The 17,652-nt window shown below is 50.3% G+C and overlaps 1 protein-coding gene across 5 annotated transcripts in view; it reads left to right on the top strand.

Moving 5' to 3' along the window:
* Positions 1-17,652, top strand: part of LOC105492066 (C3 and PZP like alpha-2-macroglobulin domain containing 8) — a 118,947-nt gene that overhangs the window by 11,074 nt on the left and 90,221 nt on the right. For all 5 annotated transcript variants that reach the window (XR_011617850.1, XM_011759046.3, XM_071087639.1 and 2 more), the window contains exons 4-10: positions 3,976-4,141; positions 4,217-4,269; positions 6,147-6,164; positions 6,919-6,973; positions 10,658-10,771; positions 12,754-12,838; positions 14,631-14,739. Coding sequence is in view for 4 of the 5 variants with exons in the window: in XM_011759046.3 (XP_011757348.2) it covers positions 3,976-4,141; positions 4,217-4,269; positions 6,147-6,164; positions 6,919-6,973; positions 10,658-10,771; positions 12,754-12,838; positions 14,631-14,739 (600 nt within the window). In the remaining variant the exon portion in view is untranslated. The remainder of the gene's footprint in view (positions 1-3,975; positions 4,142-4,216; positions 4,270-6,146; positions 6,165-6,918; positions 6,974-10,657; positions 10,772-12,753; positions 12,839-14,630; positions 14,740-17,652) is intronic.

The raw sequence follows: 17,652 nt of genomic DNA, 5'->3' as shown, positions 1-17,652 counted from the left end.
GGTGAGATTTATTGCTCTGGTAGGTCTTGACAGGGAAACTGCCATCAGAAGAGACCTCACAGGTCCAGAAGGCCGATCCTGCGGGTGGCGGGTAGAAGAGGTCCCTCTGAGAGCAGACAGGAGGTGGGTGGCTGGAGAGAGGCCTGAGACAGACCTTGTGTGGCTGCAGAGAGCAGGAGCCCTAGTGCACCCCGACCTCACCCACGCAATGGTCATGACAGTGCAGAACTGTGACGATCAGTCAGATAATCCAGTAGATTGTTCCCCGTGATGGTCACTAGGGTCCATCCACCCCTTGAGGGACCACGCGAGTAGATGCTGACATAGGGGTCCTCAGAAGAGGAACACGCCACAGTTGGATGGTTTTATTTTTAAATTATTTTTTATTTTTTGAGATGGAGTCTTGCTCTGTCACCTAGGCTGGAGTGCAGCTGCACCATCTCGGCTCACTGCAACCTCCACCTCCTGGGTTCAAGCAATTCTGCTGCCTCAGCCTCTCTGAGTTGTGGGATTACAGGCACCCGCCACCACACCTAGCTAATTTTTGTATTTTCAGTAGAGACGGGGCTTCGCCGTGTTGGCCAGGCTGGTCTCAAACTCCTGACTTCAGGTGATCTGCCTGTCTCAGCCTCCCAAAGTGCTGGGATGACAGGCGTGAGCCACTGTGCCCAGCCATTTGGGTGGTTTTAGGAACAGGGGGTGCACATAGCTCCCCAGGTGATCTGCTGGGAGGTAATGCCCACCTGCTGGGTGCCCAGGGATGGCCAAGAGGGTAGCTATCATCAAATGCCGGTCACATAGAGGGAGGTAATATGGTTTGGCTGTGTCCCCACCTAAATTTCATCTTGAATTGTAGCTCCCATAATTTCCACAGGTTGTGGGAGGGACCCAGAGGGATATAATTGAATCTTGGGGGCGATTTCCCCCCTACTGTTCTCATGGTAGTGAATAAGTCTCACAAGATCTGATGGTTTTATAAGGGAAAACCCTTTTTTTCTTGGCTCTCATTCTCTCTTGCCTGCCACTATGTAAAACGTGCCTTTCACCTCCCACCATGATTGTGAGACCTCCCCAGCCACGTGAAACTGTGAGTCCATTAAACCTCTTTTTCTATATAAATTACCCAGTCTCGGGTATGTCTTTATCACCATTGTGAAAATGGACTAATACTGGAGGCATTACTTTTGTTTGTTTTAAGCATGAAAGGAGCTTTTATAGTGCATGACTCACATGCCAGGGCGTTCTGCCCATCTGCTTAAAAAAGATAAGAGGACGGCTAAGTGCGATGGCTCACACCTGTAATCCCAGCACTTTGGGAGGCCGAGTCAGGAGGATCACGTGAGCCCAGGAGTTTGAGCCTAGCCTGGGCAACACAGCGAGACCCCATCTCTACCAAAAAATAAAATAAATTAGCTGGGCATGGTGGTGCCCGCCTTCAGTCCTGGCTTCTCAGTAGGCTGAGGCAGGAGGATCGCTTGAACCCAGGAGTCTGAAGCTGTAGTGAGCTCTGATCGCATCGCTGGACTCCAGTGTGGTGACAGAGCAAGATATTGTCTCTAAAAACAAAAGAAAGAGAAAGAAAGGAGGAAAGAAGGAAGGAAGAGAGGGAGGGAAGGAATGTGTAGTGTAGGAAGGATGGAAGGAAGGAAGGAAGGAAAGAAGGAAGGGAGGGAGGGAGGGAGGGAATGTGTAATGAAGGAAGGGAGGAAGGGAGGGAAAGCATAGTGAAGGAAGGAAGGGAGGGAGGGAGGGAATGTGTAGGGAAGGAAGGAAGGAAAGAAGGAAGGAAGGAAGGAAGGAAGGAAGGAAGGAAGGAAGGAAGGAAGGAAGGAAGGAATTGTGTAGTGTAAGCTCCATTCTGAAGACTGAAGTGTTTTTTTTTTCGGTCCCATCTGTGTGGCAAAAAAACAAACTAAACCAACAAAAAAGCCATCTAACCATTCTAAAACGTGTAATTCAGTGGCATTTAGTACATTCACAGGGTTGTGCAACTCCCCTGCCCATCTAGTTCCAGAAGATTTTCATCCCCCACAGAGGAGACCGTGTCCCCATCAGCAGTCACTCCCCACTCCCTTCTCCTAGCCCCTGGCACCCACCAATCTGATTCCTGTCTCTGTGGATTGCCTTTTCTGGACAATTCAGATCAATGGAGTCATGCACTGTATATGTGTTGTGATTTTTATTTTATTTTATGATTTTATTTTATTTCATTGTATTTTATTTTATTTTTTGAGGCAAAGTCTCGCTCTGTCACCCAGGCTGGAGTTCAGCGGTGTGATCTCAGCTCACTGCAACCTCTGCCTCCCAGGTTCAAGCGATTTGTGTGCCTCAGCCTCCAGAGTAGCTGGAACTACAGGCGCCTGCCACATGCCTGGCTAATTTTTAAAAAATTTTTTACAGAGACGGGGTTTCACCATGTTGGCTGGGCTGGTCTTGAACTTCTGGACTCAAGCCATCCGCCCGCCTCGGCCTCCTGAAGTGCTGGGATTACAGGTGTGAGCCATCATGCCTGGCTTGTGCTGTGATTTTATTTGTATTATTTGTTGATTTTTGTTTGGAGATGGAGTTTCACTCTTGTTGCCCAGGCTGGAGTGCAATGGTGAGATCTCAGCTCATTGCAACCTCTGCCTCCTGAGTTCAAGCTATTCCGCTGCCTCAGCCTCCCAAGTAGATGGGATTATAGGTACATGTCACCAGGCCTGGCTAATTTTTTGTATATTTAGTAGTGATGGGGTTTCACTGTGTTGGGCAGGCTGGTCTTGAACTCCTGACCTCAGGTGATCCGCCCACTCCAATCTCCCAAATTGCTGGGATTACAGGTGTGAGCCATTGCGCCCGGCCTGTGCTGTGATTTTAGAGTGAGGCAAACACGGACACATACATATGATAGATATATCTGGACATGTACATATATATATATCAAGGGATCAAGGTCTCCTTCCACTGCTCACAGGCTGTGAATTCACTTGGCAAGAGGGGAGACAGTTCTAACTCTGCAGTGGTGATGAGCGGAAACAGCTTGGCAACTCTGCTGAGTCAGAAGAGAAGGCTCCATAACTAGACCAGCGTTTCTCGGCCTCAGCATGGCTGATAGCTGGGGCAGGCTTGGCACCGTGGTTCATGCCTGGAATCTGAGGCTGAAGTGGGAGGATCGCTTGAGCCCAGGAGTTCGAGACCAGCCTGGGCAACAGAGTGAGACCTTGTTTCTACAAAAAATAAACAAAATAAGCCTGGCCTGGTGGTGCATGCCTGTAGTCCCAGCTCTTCAGGAGGCTGAGATGGGAGGATTGCTTGTGCCCAGGAGGCCAAGGCTGCAGTGAGCCGTAACTGTACCACTGCACTCCAGCCTAGGCGACAGAGATAAACCCTATCTCCAAAAAAAAAAAAAAAAAAAAAAAAAAAGATATGATCGGGTGCAGTGGCTCACGCCTATAATCCCAGCACTTTGGGAGGCCAAGGCTGGTGGATCGCTTGAGCCCAGGAGTTCAAGACCAGCCTGGCCAACACTTGCCTCTACAAAAAATACAAAAATTAGCCAGGCATGGTGACGCACACCTGTAATCCCAGCTACTCAAGAGGCCAATGTGGGAGAAACACTTAGCCTGGGAGGCAGAGGTTGCAATGAGCTGAGATAGCGCCACTACACTCCAGCCTGGGCGACAGAGTGAGACCTTGTCTCAAAAAAAAAAAAAAAAAAAAAAAAAAAAGATGTTTGGGGCAGTTTGCCGAGGGCAGGGGTGTCCTGCGCGCTGTAAGATGTTGAGCAGCCTCTCTATTCCCCTCTCAAATGACCGTAGCAATCCCCACCCCCAAAGCTATGACACCCCAAAACATCTCCAGAAACTGCCGAGTGTCCCCTGGGTGACAGTCTCTCCTGGGGTGAGTTCTCCATTCTAGACTCCAAACTCCTTTCCCAGTATCTCAGCCCATTCCAGGGTGACATTCTCATCCCAAAGCTCCTTCCTCTGCCTGTAGGTGCCCACGGGCCTCCGGGGCCAGGCGCTTCTGAAAGTGTGGGGCCGCGGCCGGCAGGCGGAGGAGGAGCCCCTCTTTCACAACCAGACCTCGGTGACCGTGGACGGCCGGGGTGCCTCCGTGTTCATCCAGACAGACAAGCCTGTATACAGACCCCAGCACCGAGGTGGGTGGCTGGCACGGATGCAGGGAGGGCCGGCCGTGGTCTGGAGGTGTCACATGCCTGTCTTCTTTCTTCTAGTGCTCATAAGCATCTTCACCGTCTCCCCAGATCTGAGGCCTGTCAACGAGAAGGTGAGATCAGCTTCTAAAACCGCGGGCCCGGAACATATCCACTTGGGACCCCCTAGCCAGGGCCACCATTGGAAACTGGTCTTTCTCTCCAGACCTTCTCTTTCCTATTTTCTTTCACAGTTCCATGCCCCCTGGAGAACCCCAGGAAGTTCTTGGTGACAGAGGAAGGCTGGTGGGCGTGCCTGGCCCACTGCTCCTCAACAAGGAATGCCTTTGAGGGCTTTAGGTAGCCCTGCACTGTGGCTTAAAAAAATTTGTTTTTTTTCCGAGACCGAGTCTCTTGCTTTATTGCCCAGGCTGCAGTGCAGTGGCGCGATCTTGGCTCACTACAACCTCTGCCTCCTGGGTTCCCGTGATTCTCTTGCCTCAGCCTCCCGAGTAACCCAGATTATAGGCACCCACCACCACGCCTGGCTAATTTTTTTTTTCTTTTTTTTTTGAGATAGAGTCTCGCTCTGTTGCCAAAGTTGGAGTGTAGTGGAGTGATCTTGGCTCACTGCAACCTCTGCCTACTGGGTGCAAGGAATTCTCCTGCCTCAGCCTCCTGAGTAGCTGGGATTACAGGCGTGTGCCACCATGCCCAGCTGATTTTTGTATTTTTAGTATAGATGGGGTTTCACCATGTTGGCCAGGCTGGTTTCAAACTCCTGACCTCAGGTGATCCACCCGCCTTGGCCTCCTAAAGTGCTGGAATTACAGGCGTTAGCCACCAGGCCTGGCCACATTTATGTGCTTTCTGTCTAGCGCTCCTCTCTGTGTGTATATGTATATATACTTACAAAATTATTTTAATGATAAATCATTTGAGAATAACTTACAGATATTGTGCCTTTCTGGCCCTGAACACTTGGCCTGTATCCTTTAAGAGCAGGGTCGTTCTCTTATACAACTCAAGGAGGATCATCACATTTAAAAATTTTGAGGCTAGGCACAGTGTCTCACATCTGTAATCCCAGCACTTTGGGAGGCTGAGGCGGGAAGATCGCTTGTGGCCAGTAGTCCGCGACCATTCTGGGCAACATAGCAAAAATGTCTTGACAAAAAATTAAAATAATACAAATTAGCCGAGCATGGTGGCATGCGCCAGTAGTCCCAGCTGCTTGGGAGGCTGAGTCAGGAGGATCTCTTGAGCCCAGGAGTTTGAGGCTGCAATGAACTGTGATTGTACCACTTGAACTCCAGCCCAGGCAGCAAAGCACAACTCTGTCTCTAAAAAAAACACAAAATACAAAAAAAAAAAAAAAAAGAGGAAAATAATTTTGACATTGACACAATAATAATATCTAATATAAAATCCATGTTGTTCCAATAGTAACCTTCGTAGCATGTTTCTTTGCTGGTCCAGGATCTGATCCTGGGTCATTTGTTCATCGTGTCTCTTGGTCTCCTTTAATTTGAATTAGTTCCTCACTGCCTTTCTGTGTCTTTCATGACATTGACATTTTTGGCAAGTCCAGGCAGTTGTTTTGCAGAACGTCCCTTAGTAGGATGGTCTTCTGGTTTCTTGTGACCAAGTTCAAGTTGCGAATCTCGGGCAGGATCCACAGAAGCGATACTGGATCCTCCCTGGTGCCTTGTCCTCCCTGGTGCCTTGTATCGGGAGGCACCCGGCATGGGTTTGTTGTGTTGCTGGGGACATTAATGGGGTCCAGTGGTTCAAGCAGTGCCTGCCTGGGTTCCCCTTTTGAGGGTCCTTTTCTAAAGACCCTACTTGGGATTAGGATTTAACGGATGTAATTTAGGGGGACACTGTTTAACCCATAACAGTGAGTGCTTGTCACGGGGACTGAGGCCATGCATCAATGATGCATGAGCATGTTGGAAGGGTTTGGGGTTTGCTGGAAGATTTGCTCACTGCATCTGTGTCTTCATTACAGCTGGAAGCCTACATCCAGGTGAGTGGCCTCTGTCCCTCCTCGGCTTGGACTTGGGGCCCGGGTAGCCCATCTTCTGCAAGATCTGGTGTGTCTTCGCTCACTGTCTGCCTTCTGGGTTGAGCCACTGTGCCTTACAAGGCTGGGACCCAGCGTCTTCTATCCTGGTCCCTGGGTCCACCCTGGGATGGGCTGAGTGTGTGTCTGTCCGTTTCCTTTTTTTTTTTGAGATGGAGTCTTGCTCTGTTACCCAGGCTGGATTGCAGTGGTGCCGATCTTGGCTCACTGCAACCTCTGCCTCCTGGGTTCAAGCGATTCTCTTGCCTCAGCCTCCCAAGTAGCTGGGACTATAGGCATGTGGCACCATGCCCAGCTAATTTTTTTTGTGTGTGTCTTTTTTGGTAGAAATGGGGGTTTCACCATGTTGGCCCGGCTGATCTCAAACTCCTGACCTCAGGAGATCCACCCGCCTCGGCCTCCCAAAGTGCTGGGATTACAGGTGTGAGCCACCACCCCCAGCCACGTCCATTTGTAGGTTTGTTTGTACACAGCTCCCTAAATGAGGAAGCAGGCCCAGCCCGTCCCCTTCTGCTTTTCAAATCCTTCTCTATCCAGAGCTTTTTACTTTTTTGCCCTGGGGTTAATGATTAATCTTGGAACCTTCGCTGCATGGTTGACATGCCCAAGAGAGAGGACTGGGAAAATCCTTACACTGGGCACACGCTGGGCTAGCCTGAGTTCACTCCGTGTGTCTGCCCCTCTCCACCACCAACAGGACCCCCGAGGCTCTCGGATGATAGAGTGGAGACACTTGAAGCCGTTCTGCTGCGGTAAGTTTCTTCCTCTGCAGCTTGAGGGCTGCAGATGTGATAAACCTTCCGGGAAAACAGAATATGCTCTGTCCGGGGCCCCCTCCCTAACGTACCCCCACTGCTGCCCCAGCTGGAGAGGACCAAGGAGGAGTGGAGGGCAGGTACCCACCTGGGAGGTGATGATGCCATGGGTTTGGATCTAGGAGCCTCAGCCTGGCCCACAGCACCTTCCCTGTGGATTTGGACCCTCTGCCCATGTTTCTCTGTGCCCAGGACTCAGGCAGGGCTCCGGCTCAGAACTCAAGACCTTTCTGGAATACTGGAGCACCTGCTCTCACCTTGTTTTTTTATTTTTTGAGACAGAGTCTCTCTCTGTCACCCAGGCTGGAGTGCAGTGGCGCGATCTCGGCTCACTGCAATCTCTGCCTCCCGGGTTCAAGCCATTCTCTTGCCTCGGCCTCCCAAGTAGCTGGGACTACAGGCACGTGCCACTAGGCCTGGCTAATTTTTGTATTTTTAGTAGACACAGGGTTTCACCATGTTGGCCAGGTTGGTCTTGGACTCCCAATTTCAGGTGATCTGCCCACCTTGGCCTCCCAAAGTGCTGGGATTACAGGCGTGAGCCACTGTGCCTGGCCTCAGCCTCTTTTCTTCTGTTCCATCTTCCCTGTCTGCCTTCTTTACTCCCTCTTGTTCGCTCAGCTGCTCTCTCTGTATCGCAGATATTTGTTGGGTACCACATAGATACTGCCATGGGGTGAGCTTTCAGCCCAATGCGGGGAGCAAACACGAACTAAACAGCCTGGATGATGTCAGTTGTGATGAGTGCTAGGAAGGAGAAGTTCAAAACTCAGAGAGGGCAAACAGGGCTGTATCCCATCCTGGGGTGGCAGAGACAATCCTGGAAGGCTGCCTGGAGGAGGATCCTTTTCAGCAACAAAGAAGGAACGGGGGACGGCCAGGCAAAGCAAGGGGGCCAGGAAGCATGTCCCAGTCAGGGACCCGATGTATGGGAAGGGCTGTGGATGTCTAGGGGAGTGAGGTTGGAGACAGTGGACAGGACAGAGATGTTGAGCGCTGAGAGCAGGGGTGACGCTGGCATGAACCAGGGAAGAGAATGGACTTGATCTTTTTTTAAAAAACTTTTTTTTTTTTTTTTTTTTTAAAGAGGCAATTTCTGTCTCATGTTGTCACCTAGGCTGGAGTGCAGTGGTGTGATCATAGCTCACTGCAGCCTCTACCTCTTGGGTTCAAGTGATCCTCCCACCTCAGCCTCTTGAGTAGCTGGGACCACAGGCACATGCCATCAAGCCCAGTTAATTTTTAAAATTTTTGGTAGAGACGGGGTCTCAAGATGTTGCCTAGGCTGACTTGATCTTAAGAGCACAGAGTTGGGGGAGAGGTCAACCTCCTGTTTAAAAAAACCATTTGGGGCCTAGCTTGGTGGCTCACACCTGTAATCCCAGCAATTTGGGAGGCTGAGGTGAGTGGATCACCTGAGGTCAGGAGTTCAAGACCAGCGTGGCCAACATGGGGAAACCCCGTCTCTACTAAAAATACAAAATTAGCCAAGTGTGGTGGCAGGTGCCTGTGGTCCCAGCTATTCAGGAGGCTGAGGCACAAGAATCGCTTGAACCCGGGACATGGAGGTGGCACGAGCTGAGATCATGCCACTGCACTCCAGCCTGGGCAAAAGAGCAAGACTCTGTCTCAAAGAAATAAAAAAATAAAAAAAAATCTTTGGGATGTGTGTAGACCCATGATTCTCAACCAGGGTGACAGTGCCCCTCTCTCAGGGAGCATTTGGCAAAGTTGGCCACAGACCCCTTACAAAACACGTGCTCAGGACACGCATCCCTGAATGTCCTCTAACCATCAAAGGCCCACTTTGTCTGAATATGCGGAGGAAAAAGCCGTTTTAGCCGTCACATCTTCTGGCTCCAATGTGATTGGGAGAAGCCGTGGGCGCTGCTGTGGGTTTTGGGTTCTGTTGTGAGACCCAGGGGAACCACTCTTCCTGTCCCCTCCCTGTATGGCCCTCCCCATATGATCACTGGGGACAGGTGGAGCGTGTCACACTCAGGAGTGGAAGATCCCCTGGCAATGCCTAGAGTCAGTGTGCCCTTTCCAACTCCTCCACGGCTCCCAGTGAAAACAGAGCTGCGGACGGGGCTCAGGCACAGGTGCAAAGCAAATGCCAGCTCCCATGTCAGTGGCTGATGGTGTTTCCGGGGGGATGTTTGGGGGAGAGAGTGCTCTGTGCTAAAGTGTGTGCGTGCTCTAGTTCAGTTAGGGGTGGTTCTCACAGAGGGGTGGGGAGTCGGGCGGGAGATTCTGCCCCCAGGGGACATCGACAATATCTGGGGACATTTTGGCTTGTCAGGACTTTTGTGGAAGACAAGGAGTGCAATGGGTGTTTGGTGAGTGGAGGCCAGGGATGATGCTCAGCATCCCTCAGTGCGCAGGACGCCCCCGCACCACAATGAATGATCTGGCCCTAAATGTCAGTAGTGCCAGGGCTGAGAAACCCTGTCCTGGCAGGAGACCCTGTCTGTCTTGTCTGTTTCTCACTCTGTCTCTCTCTCTCTCCTCTCTCCATATATATATAACATATAATATAATATATAACATATTATGTATTATATACATAATATATTATATAATATATTATATACATAATACATAATATATTATATATAATATATTATATAAATAATACATATATGCATTATATATGTTATATATAGCATAATATAATATATATTATATAGCATAATATAACATACCGTTATATATGTTATATATAACATATAATATATAATGTTATATATGTTATATATAATATAACATATATATAATGTTATATATGTTATATATGTTATATATATGTTATATATATAATGTTATATATGTTATATATGTTATATATAACATAACATAATATATATTATATTATTATATATTATAATTATATATATTATATATAATATATTATATATATTATATAATATATAATATAAATGTAATATATATTGTTATATATTATATATGACATAATATAATATATATTATATATGTGTTTTTTATATATATGTGTGTGTGTGTGTGTGTGTGTGTGTGTATATATATGGGATTTCCACCCAGGGGTGACTTTGCCCCCTAGAGGCGATATTGGCAATGTCTGGGGGACTTTTTTAGGTCGTTAGATTGTGGAGGGCATTGGTACTACTGGCATCTGGTTGGTGGAGGCCAGGGATGCTACTCAGTATCCTATAGTGCACAGGACGCCTCCACCCCAGAGAGCCATGAGACCCCAGGTGTCAGTAGCGCCCAGGCTGGAAATGACTTGGGTTCGGGGGGATGGAGTGGATGAGCTGGGCTGGCTCATTTCCCTCGTTTGTCCAGCTCACTGCCTGCCCCTGGTCCTGGCTACAAGGCTGTCCCAGGAACCCCAGGTCCAGTCTCTTCCTGCATCCCTTTGAAGCCCGCCAGAGTCTCAGATCTGCTCCACTGGCGGGCTCCTGCAGCGTCCTGCTCTGCGCAGACCCCACCAGCTTCTCTGTGGTCTCCAGTTCTCCTGGGGGGCTGCCCAGGGAAGGAGAAGGAGCAGGGTCCTGGCTTCCTCTTCCTGTACCTCCCTATGCCCGTGGCTCTCTGAAAATGCCCTTGCCCAGGCACAAAGGGGTGTCTCTCTTCACACAGGCATCACCAACCTGAGCTTCCCCTTGTCCGACCAGCCTGTGTTGGGAGAATGGTTCATTTTTGCTGAAATGCAAGGCCACACGTACAACAAGTCTTTTGAAGTTCAGAAGTATGGTAAGTTGGAGAATCTCAGGGTCTTGGGATTTCAGATCTGGAAGAAACCTTAGAAACTGGTGAAGAAGGCTGGGTGCAGGGTATCTCGCCTGTAATCCCAGCCCTTTCGGAGGCCCAGGTGGGCGGATCACTTGAGGTCAGGAGTTCGAGACCAGCCTGGCCAACATGGTGATACCTCATGTCGTTACTAAAAATACAAAAATGAGCTGGGCGTGGGGGCATGTGCCTGTAATCCCAGCTACTTGGGAGGCTGAGGCAGGAGAATCACCTGAACCCAGGAGGCAGAGGTTGCAGTGAGCCAAGATCGCACCACTTCGCTCCAGCCTGGGTGACAGAGTGAGACTCTGTCTCAAAAGAAAGAAAGAGAGAAAGAGAGAAAGAGAAAGGAAGGAAGGAAGGAAGGAAGGAAGGAAGGAAGGAAGGAAGGAAGGAGAGGGAGGAAGGAGAGGGAGGAAGGAAGGAGAAGGAGGGAGGGAACTGGTGAAAATGGCAGTGAAGAAGTGGAGGATGACAGGAGTCCTCTTTTACTGAGGGCTTGTGATGATTGGGTATAGTTTCAGGGGATGGTCCTAGACTTTTTTTTTTTTTTTTTTTTGAGGCGGGGTTTCACGCCCATCACCCAGGCTGGAGTGCAGTGCAGTGGTGTGATCCTGGCTCACTGAAGCCTTGACTTCCCAAGTTCAAGTGATCCTCCCTCCTCAGCCTCCTGAGTTGCTAGGACTACAAGTGTGAGCCACCACACCCGATTAATTTTTGTATTAGTAGAGACAGGGTTTTGCCGTATTGCCCAGGCTGGTCTCGAACTCCTGGCCTCAAGCAATCCTTCCGCCTCAGCCTCCCAAAGTGCACTCTTACCTTTTATAGAGAAAAAGTATTGTAGGCCAGGCATGGTGGTGGCTCACACATGTAATCCCACCACTTTGGGAGGCCGAGGTGGGAGGATCGCTTGAGGACAGGAGTTTGAGACCAGCCTGGACAACATAGTCCCTGTCTGTACAAAACTTTAAAACAATTATCTGGACGTGGTGGCACCTGCCTGTAGTCCCCGCTACTGGGGAAGCTGAGGCGGGAGGATCGCTTCAGCCTGGGAGATCAAGGCTGCAGTGAACTGTGATTGCACCACTGCACTCCAGTTTGGGTGACAAAGTGAAACCCTGTCTCAGAAAAAAAAGATGGCCGGGCACGGCAGCTAATGTCTGTAATCCCAGCATTTTGGGAGGCCGAGGTGGATCACTAGAGGTCAGGAGTTCAAGACCAGCCTGGCCAACATGGTGAAACCCCATCTCTACTAAAAATACAAAAATTAGCCAGGCGTGGTGGCTTGTGCCTGTAATCCCAGCCACTTGGGAGGTTGAGGCGGGAGAATTGCTTGAACCAGGAGGAGGAGGAGGCTGCAGTGAGCCAAGATCGTGCCACTGCACACCAATCTGGGATTCACAGCGACACTCTGTCTCAAAAAAAAAAAAAAAAAAAAAAAGGGATTCTTAGGCTCCTACAAGAGTTCTCTCAGGACCCGATTCTTTCTGGTTTTCTGGCTGCTTCAGTGTGTCACCTCGGCCCCTGGTGACAAGATGACTTGACACTCCCAAGGCTGAGTCCAGAAGCAATTGGAGAAGTCAGTTCTCCGCTGCAGTCACCCCGGGGATGCCCCTTGTTGGCTCCCAGGGTCACAGGGGCTGGGAGGAGCCTCCTGGCCTCGTGTCCACCCTGGGATAGGCTGGAATCCACTACACTCTAAGCACGTGGTCTGAAAGTGACAGGAGGAGGCCCCTTGAGGAAAATGGGGTCCTGGTCCCCCAAAGATGAGAAATAGATGCAGCCCACAAAATCCCCAGGGCTGCTCAGCAGAGCGGTGTGGGTGGGCATAGTGTCAACCTCGGCGGTGGCCGGGTGCTGTGTCCTGCACCTTGCACGGGTGTCAGGGCCCCTGAGGCCACCTTAGGGACAGAAGCCAGCCCCTCCTCTCTGCTTTCTTTCTTCAGTGTTGCCCAAGTTCGAGCTCCTGATTGACCCGCCCCGGTATATCCGAGACCTAGACGCCTGTGAGACAGGCACTGTGCGGGCCAGGTGAGAAAGAGGGGCCCCTGGGGCGCACCGCGGGGCCCTTCCCCTTCCCCAACCATCACGCCGCTCCCTCAAGGTTGTTCCCCTCCTCTGCTGCCTCCCTCCCTCCCACATGGGTGTGCCCCTCCCTTCCTGGTTCCCTCCTCCCTGGGATGTGCCCCTCCCACTAGCATCTCCCTTTCGTGTGACTCTCCCCTGTGGGTGCTCCCTCCTTAGGATGTGCCCCTCCCCTTAGAGTATCTCCCTCCTCCCCCAGACTCCTCCCCTGTGGGCGCCCCCTCCCCGGGGTGTCCCCCTCCCACTAAAGTATCTCCTTCCCCGCTGGGCTCCTCCCCTGTGGGTGCCCCCTCCCCAGGATGTGCCCACTCCCTAGAGCATCACCCTTTCCCGTGCCCCTCCCCTGGGGGCGCCCCCTCCCTGCAGTGTACCCCTCTCCCTAGAGCATCTTCCTGTCCCCTGGGCCTCTCCTTTGCCCTCCCCTTCCCTCTCCCCCGACAACTGTGCTTCTCCCTCCTCCTACAGGCAGCACTTCTACCATGGCCTCCCTGCTCCCCCAAGGGTGCCCTGTGCCCCGCTCCCTCCCTCCCTCGTACTTGGTGTCTCCCTGCCACATGAACCTCTTGCACTGTACCCACCGCCTGTCTTCGTTCGCATGCTAGTGTCCCCACCCTTATGAGCACACCCGTCTCTCCAAAGCATGCCCCTCTCCCACTGTGTGTTCCTTACTCAAGTCCTGCCCTTCCCCTCTAAAATCTTCCCTCCCCAAAGGTCTCCCCTCCCCAAGGAATGCCCTACCCCCAGGGCGTGCCTCTCCTGCACTAGCATCTCCCTTCCCCAGGGCGTCCCCTCCCAACCCCACCGTATTCCCCCCTCCCCCAACGCTGCTCCCCGCCCTCTGTAGTCCTCCCTGGCAAAAACAGCACCCACAGCCAGCGTGCTGACCCGAGAGGGGTTGATCCTTGTTGTTTTTTTTTCAGACCGAGTCTTGCTCTGTCGCCCAGGCTGGAGTGCAGTGGCACAGTCTCAGCTCACTGCAACCTCTGCCTCCCGGGCTCAATCGATTCTCCTGTCTCAGCCTCCCGAGTAACTGGGATCACAAGCATGTGGCACCACACCCAGCTAATTTTTGTATTTTTAGTAGAGACGGGGTTTCACCATGTTGGCCAGGCTGGTCTTGAACTCCTGACCTCAAGTGATCTGCCCACCTTGGCCTCCCAAAGTGCTGGGATTACAGGCATGAGTCACCATGCCCGGCCTGCACTCTCTTATTTTGCTCCTGTTCCCCATGCACCGGCACTCCCTCTGCATCAGGAGTGACATACAGACATTTAAAGTTTCACCATCACCCCTGCGAAGGTAGTTTGATTCCCATTCTCTAGGTGAGGAAACTGAGGCTCAGAGAAGCCCTGTCCCTGGTTCAAGGTTGAGCTTAATAGGGCGCTTAGGCTCAGGTGCCCCTCAGGGACCCACAGTCGCTCATGCCTCTGCACTACTCTGCTCCAGAGGAGCACCAACCTAGCCTTCTCAGTTCCAGAGTTCCTCTCTGACCCTCGGTCTCTTTTTCTGTCCACCTGGAGGCTTGGTGCAGAGGATCGGAGGGCCTTGGCATCTTCTGTCCCGACTCCAGGCTGCAGTGGGGGGGCGGTGGGGCTGTCAGGACTGGATGCAGGGTGGGAAGGGAGCTGCATCCGTCACTGTACTAGTGGCCACACTGTGCCAACCTGGCCTTCCTGAGGCTGGGCCCTCCCTGCCATCTTGGCTGTGAAATTGAGCATGCTTTATTTTTTTGTTCCAGGTATACCTTTGGGAAACCCGTGGCTGGTGCCTTAACGATCAACATGACTGCTAATGGTGTGGGGTACTACAGCCACGAGGTGGGACGCCCCGTCCTCAGAACAACCAAGGTGAGAAACAGGGACCCCTTCTACCCCCTGACTCAACCCCCAGGTTCACCTCCAAGATCACGCATTTTATTTTACTTTCTTTTATTATTATTATTTTATTTACTGCCTTTAAAAAAATTTTGATTAGAGACAGGGTCTCACTATGTTGCCCAGGCTGGTCTTGAACTCCTGGGCTCAAGCGATCCTCTGACCTTTGCACCTGAAAGTGCTGGGATGACAGGTGTGAGCCACCGCTGTTTTACTTTCTGAAACAGTTATATGGCAGGGATTTTTCTGATGATAAAATGCCTGCAGGCTGAATATAGAGACTTTAGAAAATATAAAAAGGAAGAAAATAAAGATAACTTGCTTCTCCAATAGGTGGACACGACCACTATCGATATTGTGATGTGTTTCCTCGCAGGTTACTGTATGTAAAGTTAAAAAAAAAACCACCAATTTAGCCGGGTGTGGTGGGTCATGCCTGTAATCTCAGCACTTTGGGAGGCTGAGGCGGGTGGATTACTTGAGGCCATGAGTTCGAGACCAGCCTGGCCAACTTGGTGAAACTGCGTTTCTACTAAAAACACAAAAATTAGCTGGTCATGGTTGTGCATGCCTGTAATCCTAGATACTCAGAGGCTGAGGCTGGAGAATCACTTGAACCCTGAAGGCAGAGGTTGCAGTGAGCCAAGACTATGTCACTGTACTCCAGCCTGGGCGACAGAGCGAGACTACACCTCAAAAAACAAACAAACAAAAAAACATGAATAAACACTAATTTTATTCCTTGGAGTCCCAGCTTTTAATATTTGGAAGGCAGAGGCAGGAAGATCTCTTGAGCTCAGGAGTTCAAAGCCAGCCTGGGCAACATAGTGAGATTCCCATCTCTAAAATAAAATAAAAATGTAAACAATTTTATTGAGATATCATTCACATTGCATACAGTTCACCCATGTAGAGTGTACAGTTTGATCATCTTCATATGGTTGCAGAGTTGTGCAACCAATGCTGTTATCCAATTTTAGAATTGTTCCACCATCCTTCCCTACATCCTTCATGTCCTTTTGTAGAGAATCCCCATTTCGCTCCTCCAGTCCCTGGTAACTACTAATCTGTTTTCTGTCTCTGTGGATTTGCCAGTTCTGGACATTTCTGTGAATGAATCATACACTATATGTCCTTTTGTGTCTGGCTTCTCTCACTCAGCATCATGTTTTTGATGTTCATCTACATTGTAGCAGGATCAATACTTCATTCCTTTTTTATGGCTGCATCATATTCCCTGGTACAGATGGACCACAATGTGTTTATCCCTTCATCCAGTGGTGGACATTTGGGTTGTTTCTGCTTTTTGGCTATTATGTCTCATGCTACTATGAACATCCCTGTGCAAGTTTTTCTGTGGACCTACGTTTTTGTTTCTCTTGGGTTCATTCCTAGGAGCAGAATTGCTAGGTCAGAGGGTAACACTGTGTAACCTTTTGAGGAAATGCCAAATTGTCAATGTGGCTGCACTGTTTTACATTCCCACATGTTTAAAGTTTTGTAACCTTTTTTGGTCTTTCAGCATAATGTTACATTGTGAGTGGGCAACTGTACAACAGACACCCTCCTTCCTGGAGATTCCCATCCCTCTGTAGGTGCCCTGACATTAACCCTTTCAGCACTGGCTCTTCTTCACCTCCCACCCAAAGCTCCTTCTTAGTCCCTTTCCCACCTGGGACGTATCTGCTCCAATGGGTTCCCCTCTCTTATATCTGAGATATCTTTAATTTAATTTAATTTAATTTAATTTAATTTAATTATTTATTGAGATGGAGTCTCGCTGTGTCTCCCAGGCTGGAGTGCAATGGCGCGATCTTGGATCACTGCAGCCTCTGCCTCCTGGTTCAGGCAATTCTCCTGCCTTAGCCTCCCAAGTAGCTGGGATTACAGGCACGCACCACCATGTCGGGACAATTTTTGTGTTTTTAGTAAAGACAGGGTTTCACCATGTTGGCCAGGTTGGTCTTGAACTCCTGACCTTAAGTGATCTACCCCCGCCGGCCTCCCAAAGTGCTGGGATTACAGGTGTGCGCTACCACGCCTGGCCCATCTCTCTGCTCTCTGAGGCTTCTCTTCCATGGATTGGACACCACAACCCCCCACCTCTCCCATTCCTGCCACTGGCACCTTGGAGAATCCCAGCCATTCTCCTGGGATGCTACCAGCTCATGATCTTTGTCTTAGTTCTGTCATTTCCGGAGTGATTTACTCCACAGCTCTTTCTGAATAAGGATTATTTGCCAAGTCCCAGGGTGGGATCCTGAGATAGGAATTGAATGAGGGAGTTCTGGTGCCCCAGAGTGGGGCTGAACAGGTTCAGATGCCCCCTCTGTTGCCTGGGCTGTGGGAGATTGTGTCAGCATGGGAATCTCTTTCCTCTTTTTTTTTCTTTTCTTTTTTTTTTTTTTTGAAACAGTCTCGCTCTGTCTCCCAGGCTGGAGTGCAGTGGCTGGATCTCAGCTCACTGCAAGCTCTGCCTCCTGGGTTTATGCCATTCTCCTGCCTCAGCCTCCCCAGTAGCTGGGACTACAGGCGCCCGCCACCTCGCCCGCTCGTTTTTTGTATTTTTTAGTAGAGACGGGGTTTCACTGTGTTAGCCAGGATGGTCTCGATCTCCTGACCTCGTGATCTGCCTGTCTTGGCCTCCCAAAGTGCTGGGATTACAGGCTTGCGCCACCGCGCCCGGCCTCTTTTTTTTTTTTCTTAACTCGGGCTGGAGTGCAGTGGCACAATTCAGGCTCACCTCAACCTCTGCCTCCTGGGTTCAAGCGATTCTCATGCCTCAGCCTCCTGAGTAGCTGGGATTACAGCTGCCCGCCACCACACCCAGCTAATTTTTTATATTTTTGGTAGAGATGGGGTTTTGCCATGTTGGCCAGACTGATC

This window comes from Macaca nemestrina, chromosome 20 (genome assembly GCF_043159975.1).
Source record: "Macaca nemestrina isolate mMacNem1 chromosome 20, mMacNem.hap1, whole genome shotgun sequence".
NCBI classification, from domain to species: domain Eukaryota; kingdom Metazoa; phylum Chordata; class Mammalia; order Primates; family Cercopithecidae; genus Macaca; species Macaca nemestrina.
This window is presented reverse-complemented; position numbering and strand designations above follow the sequence as displayed.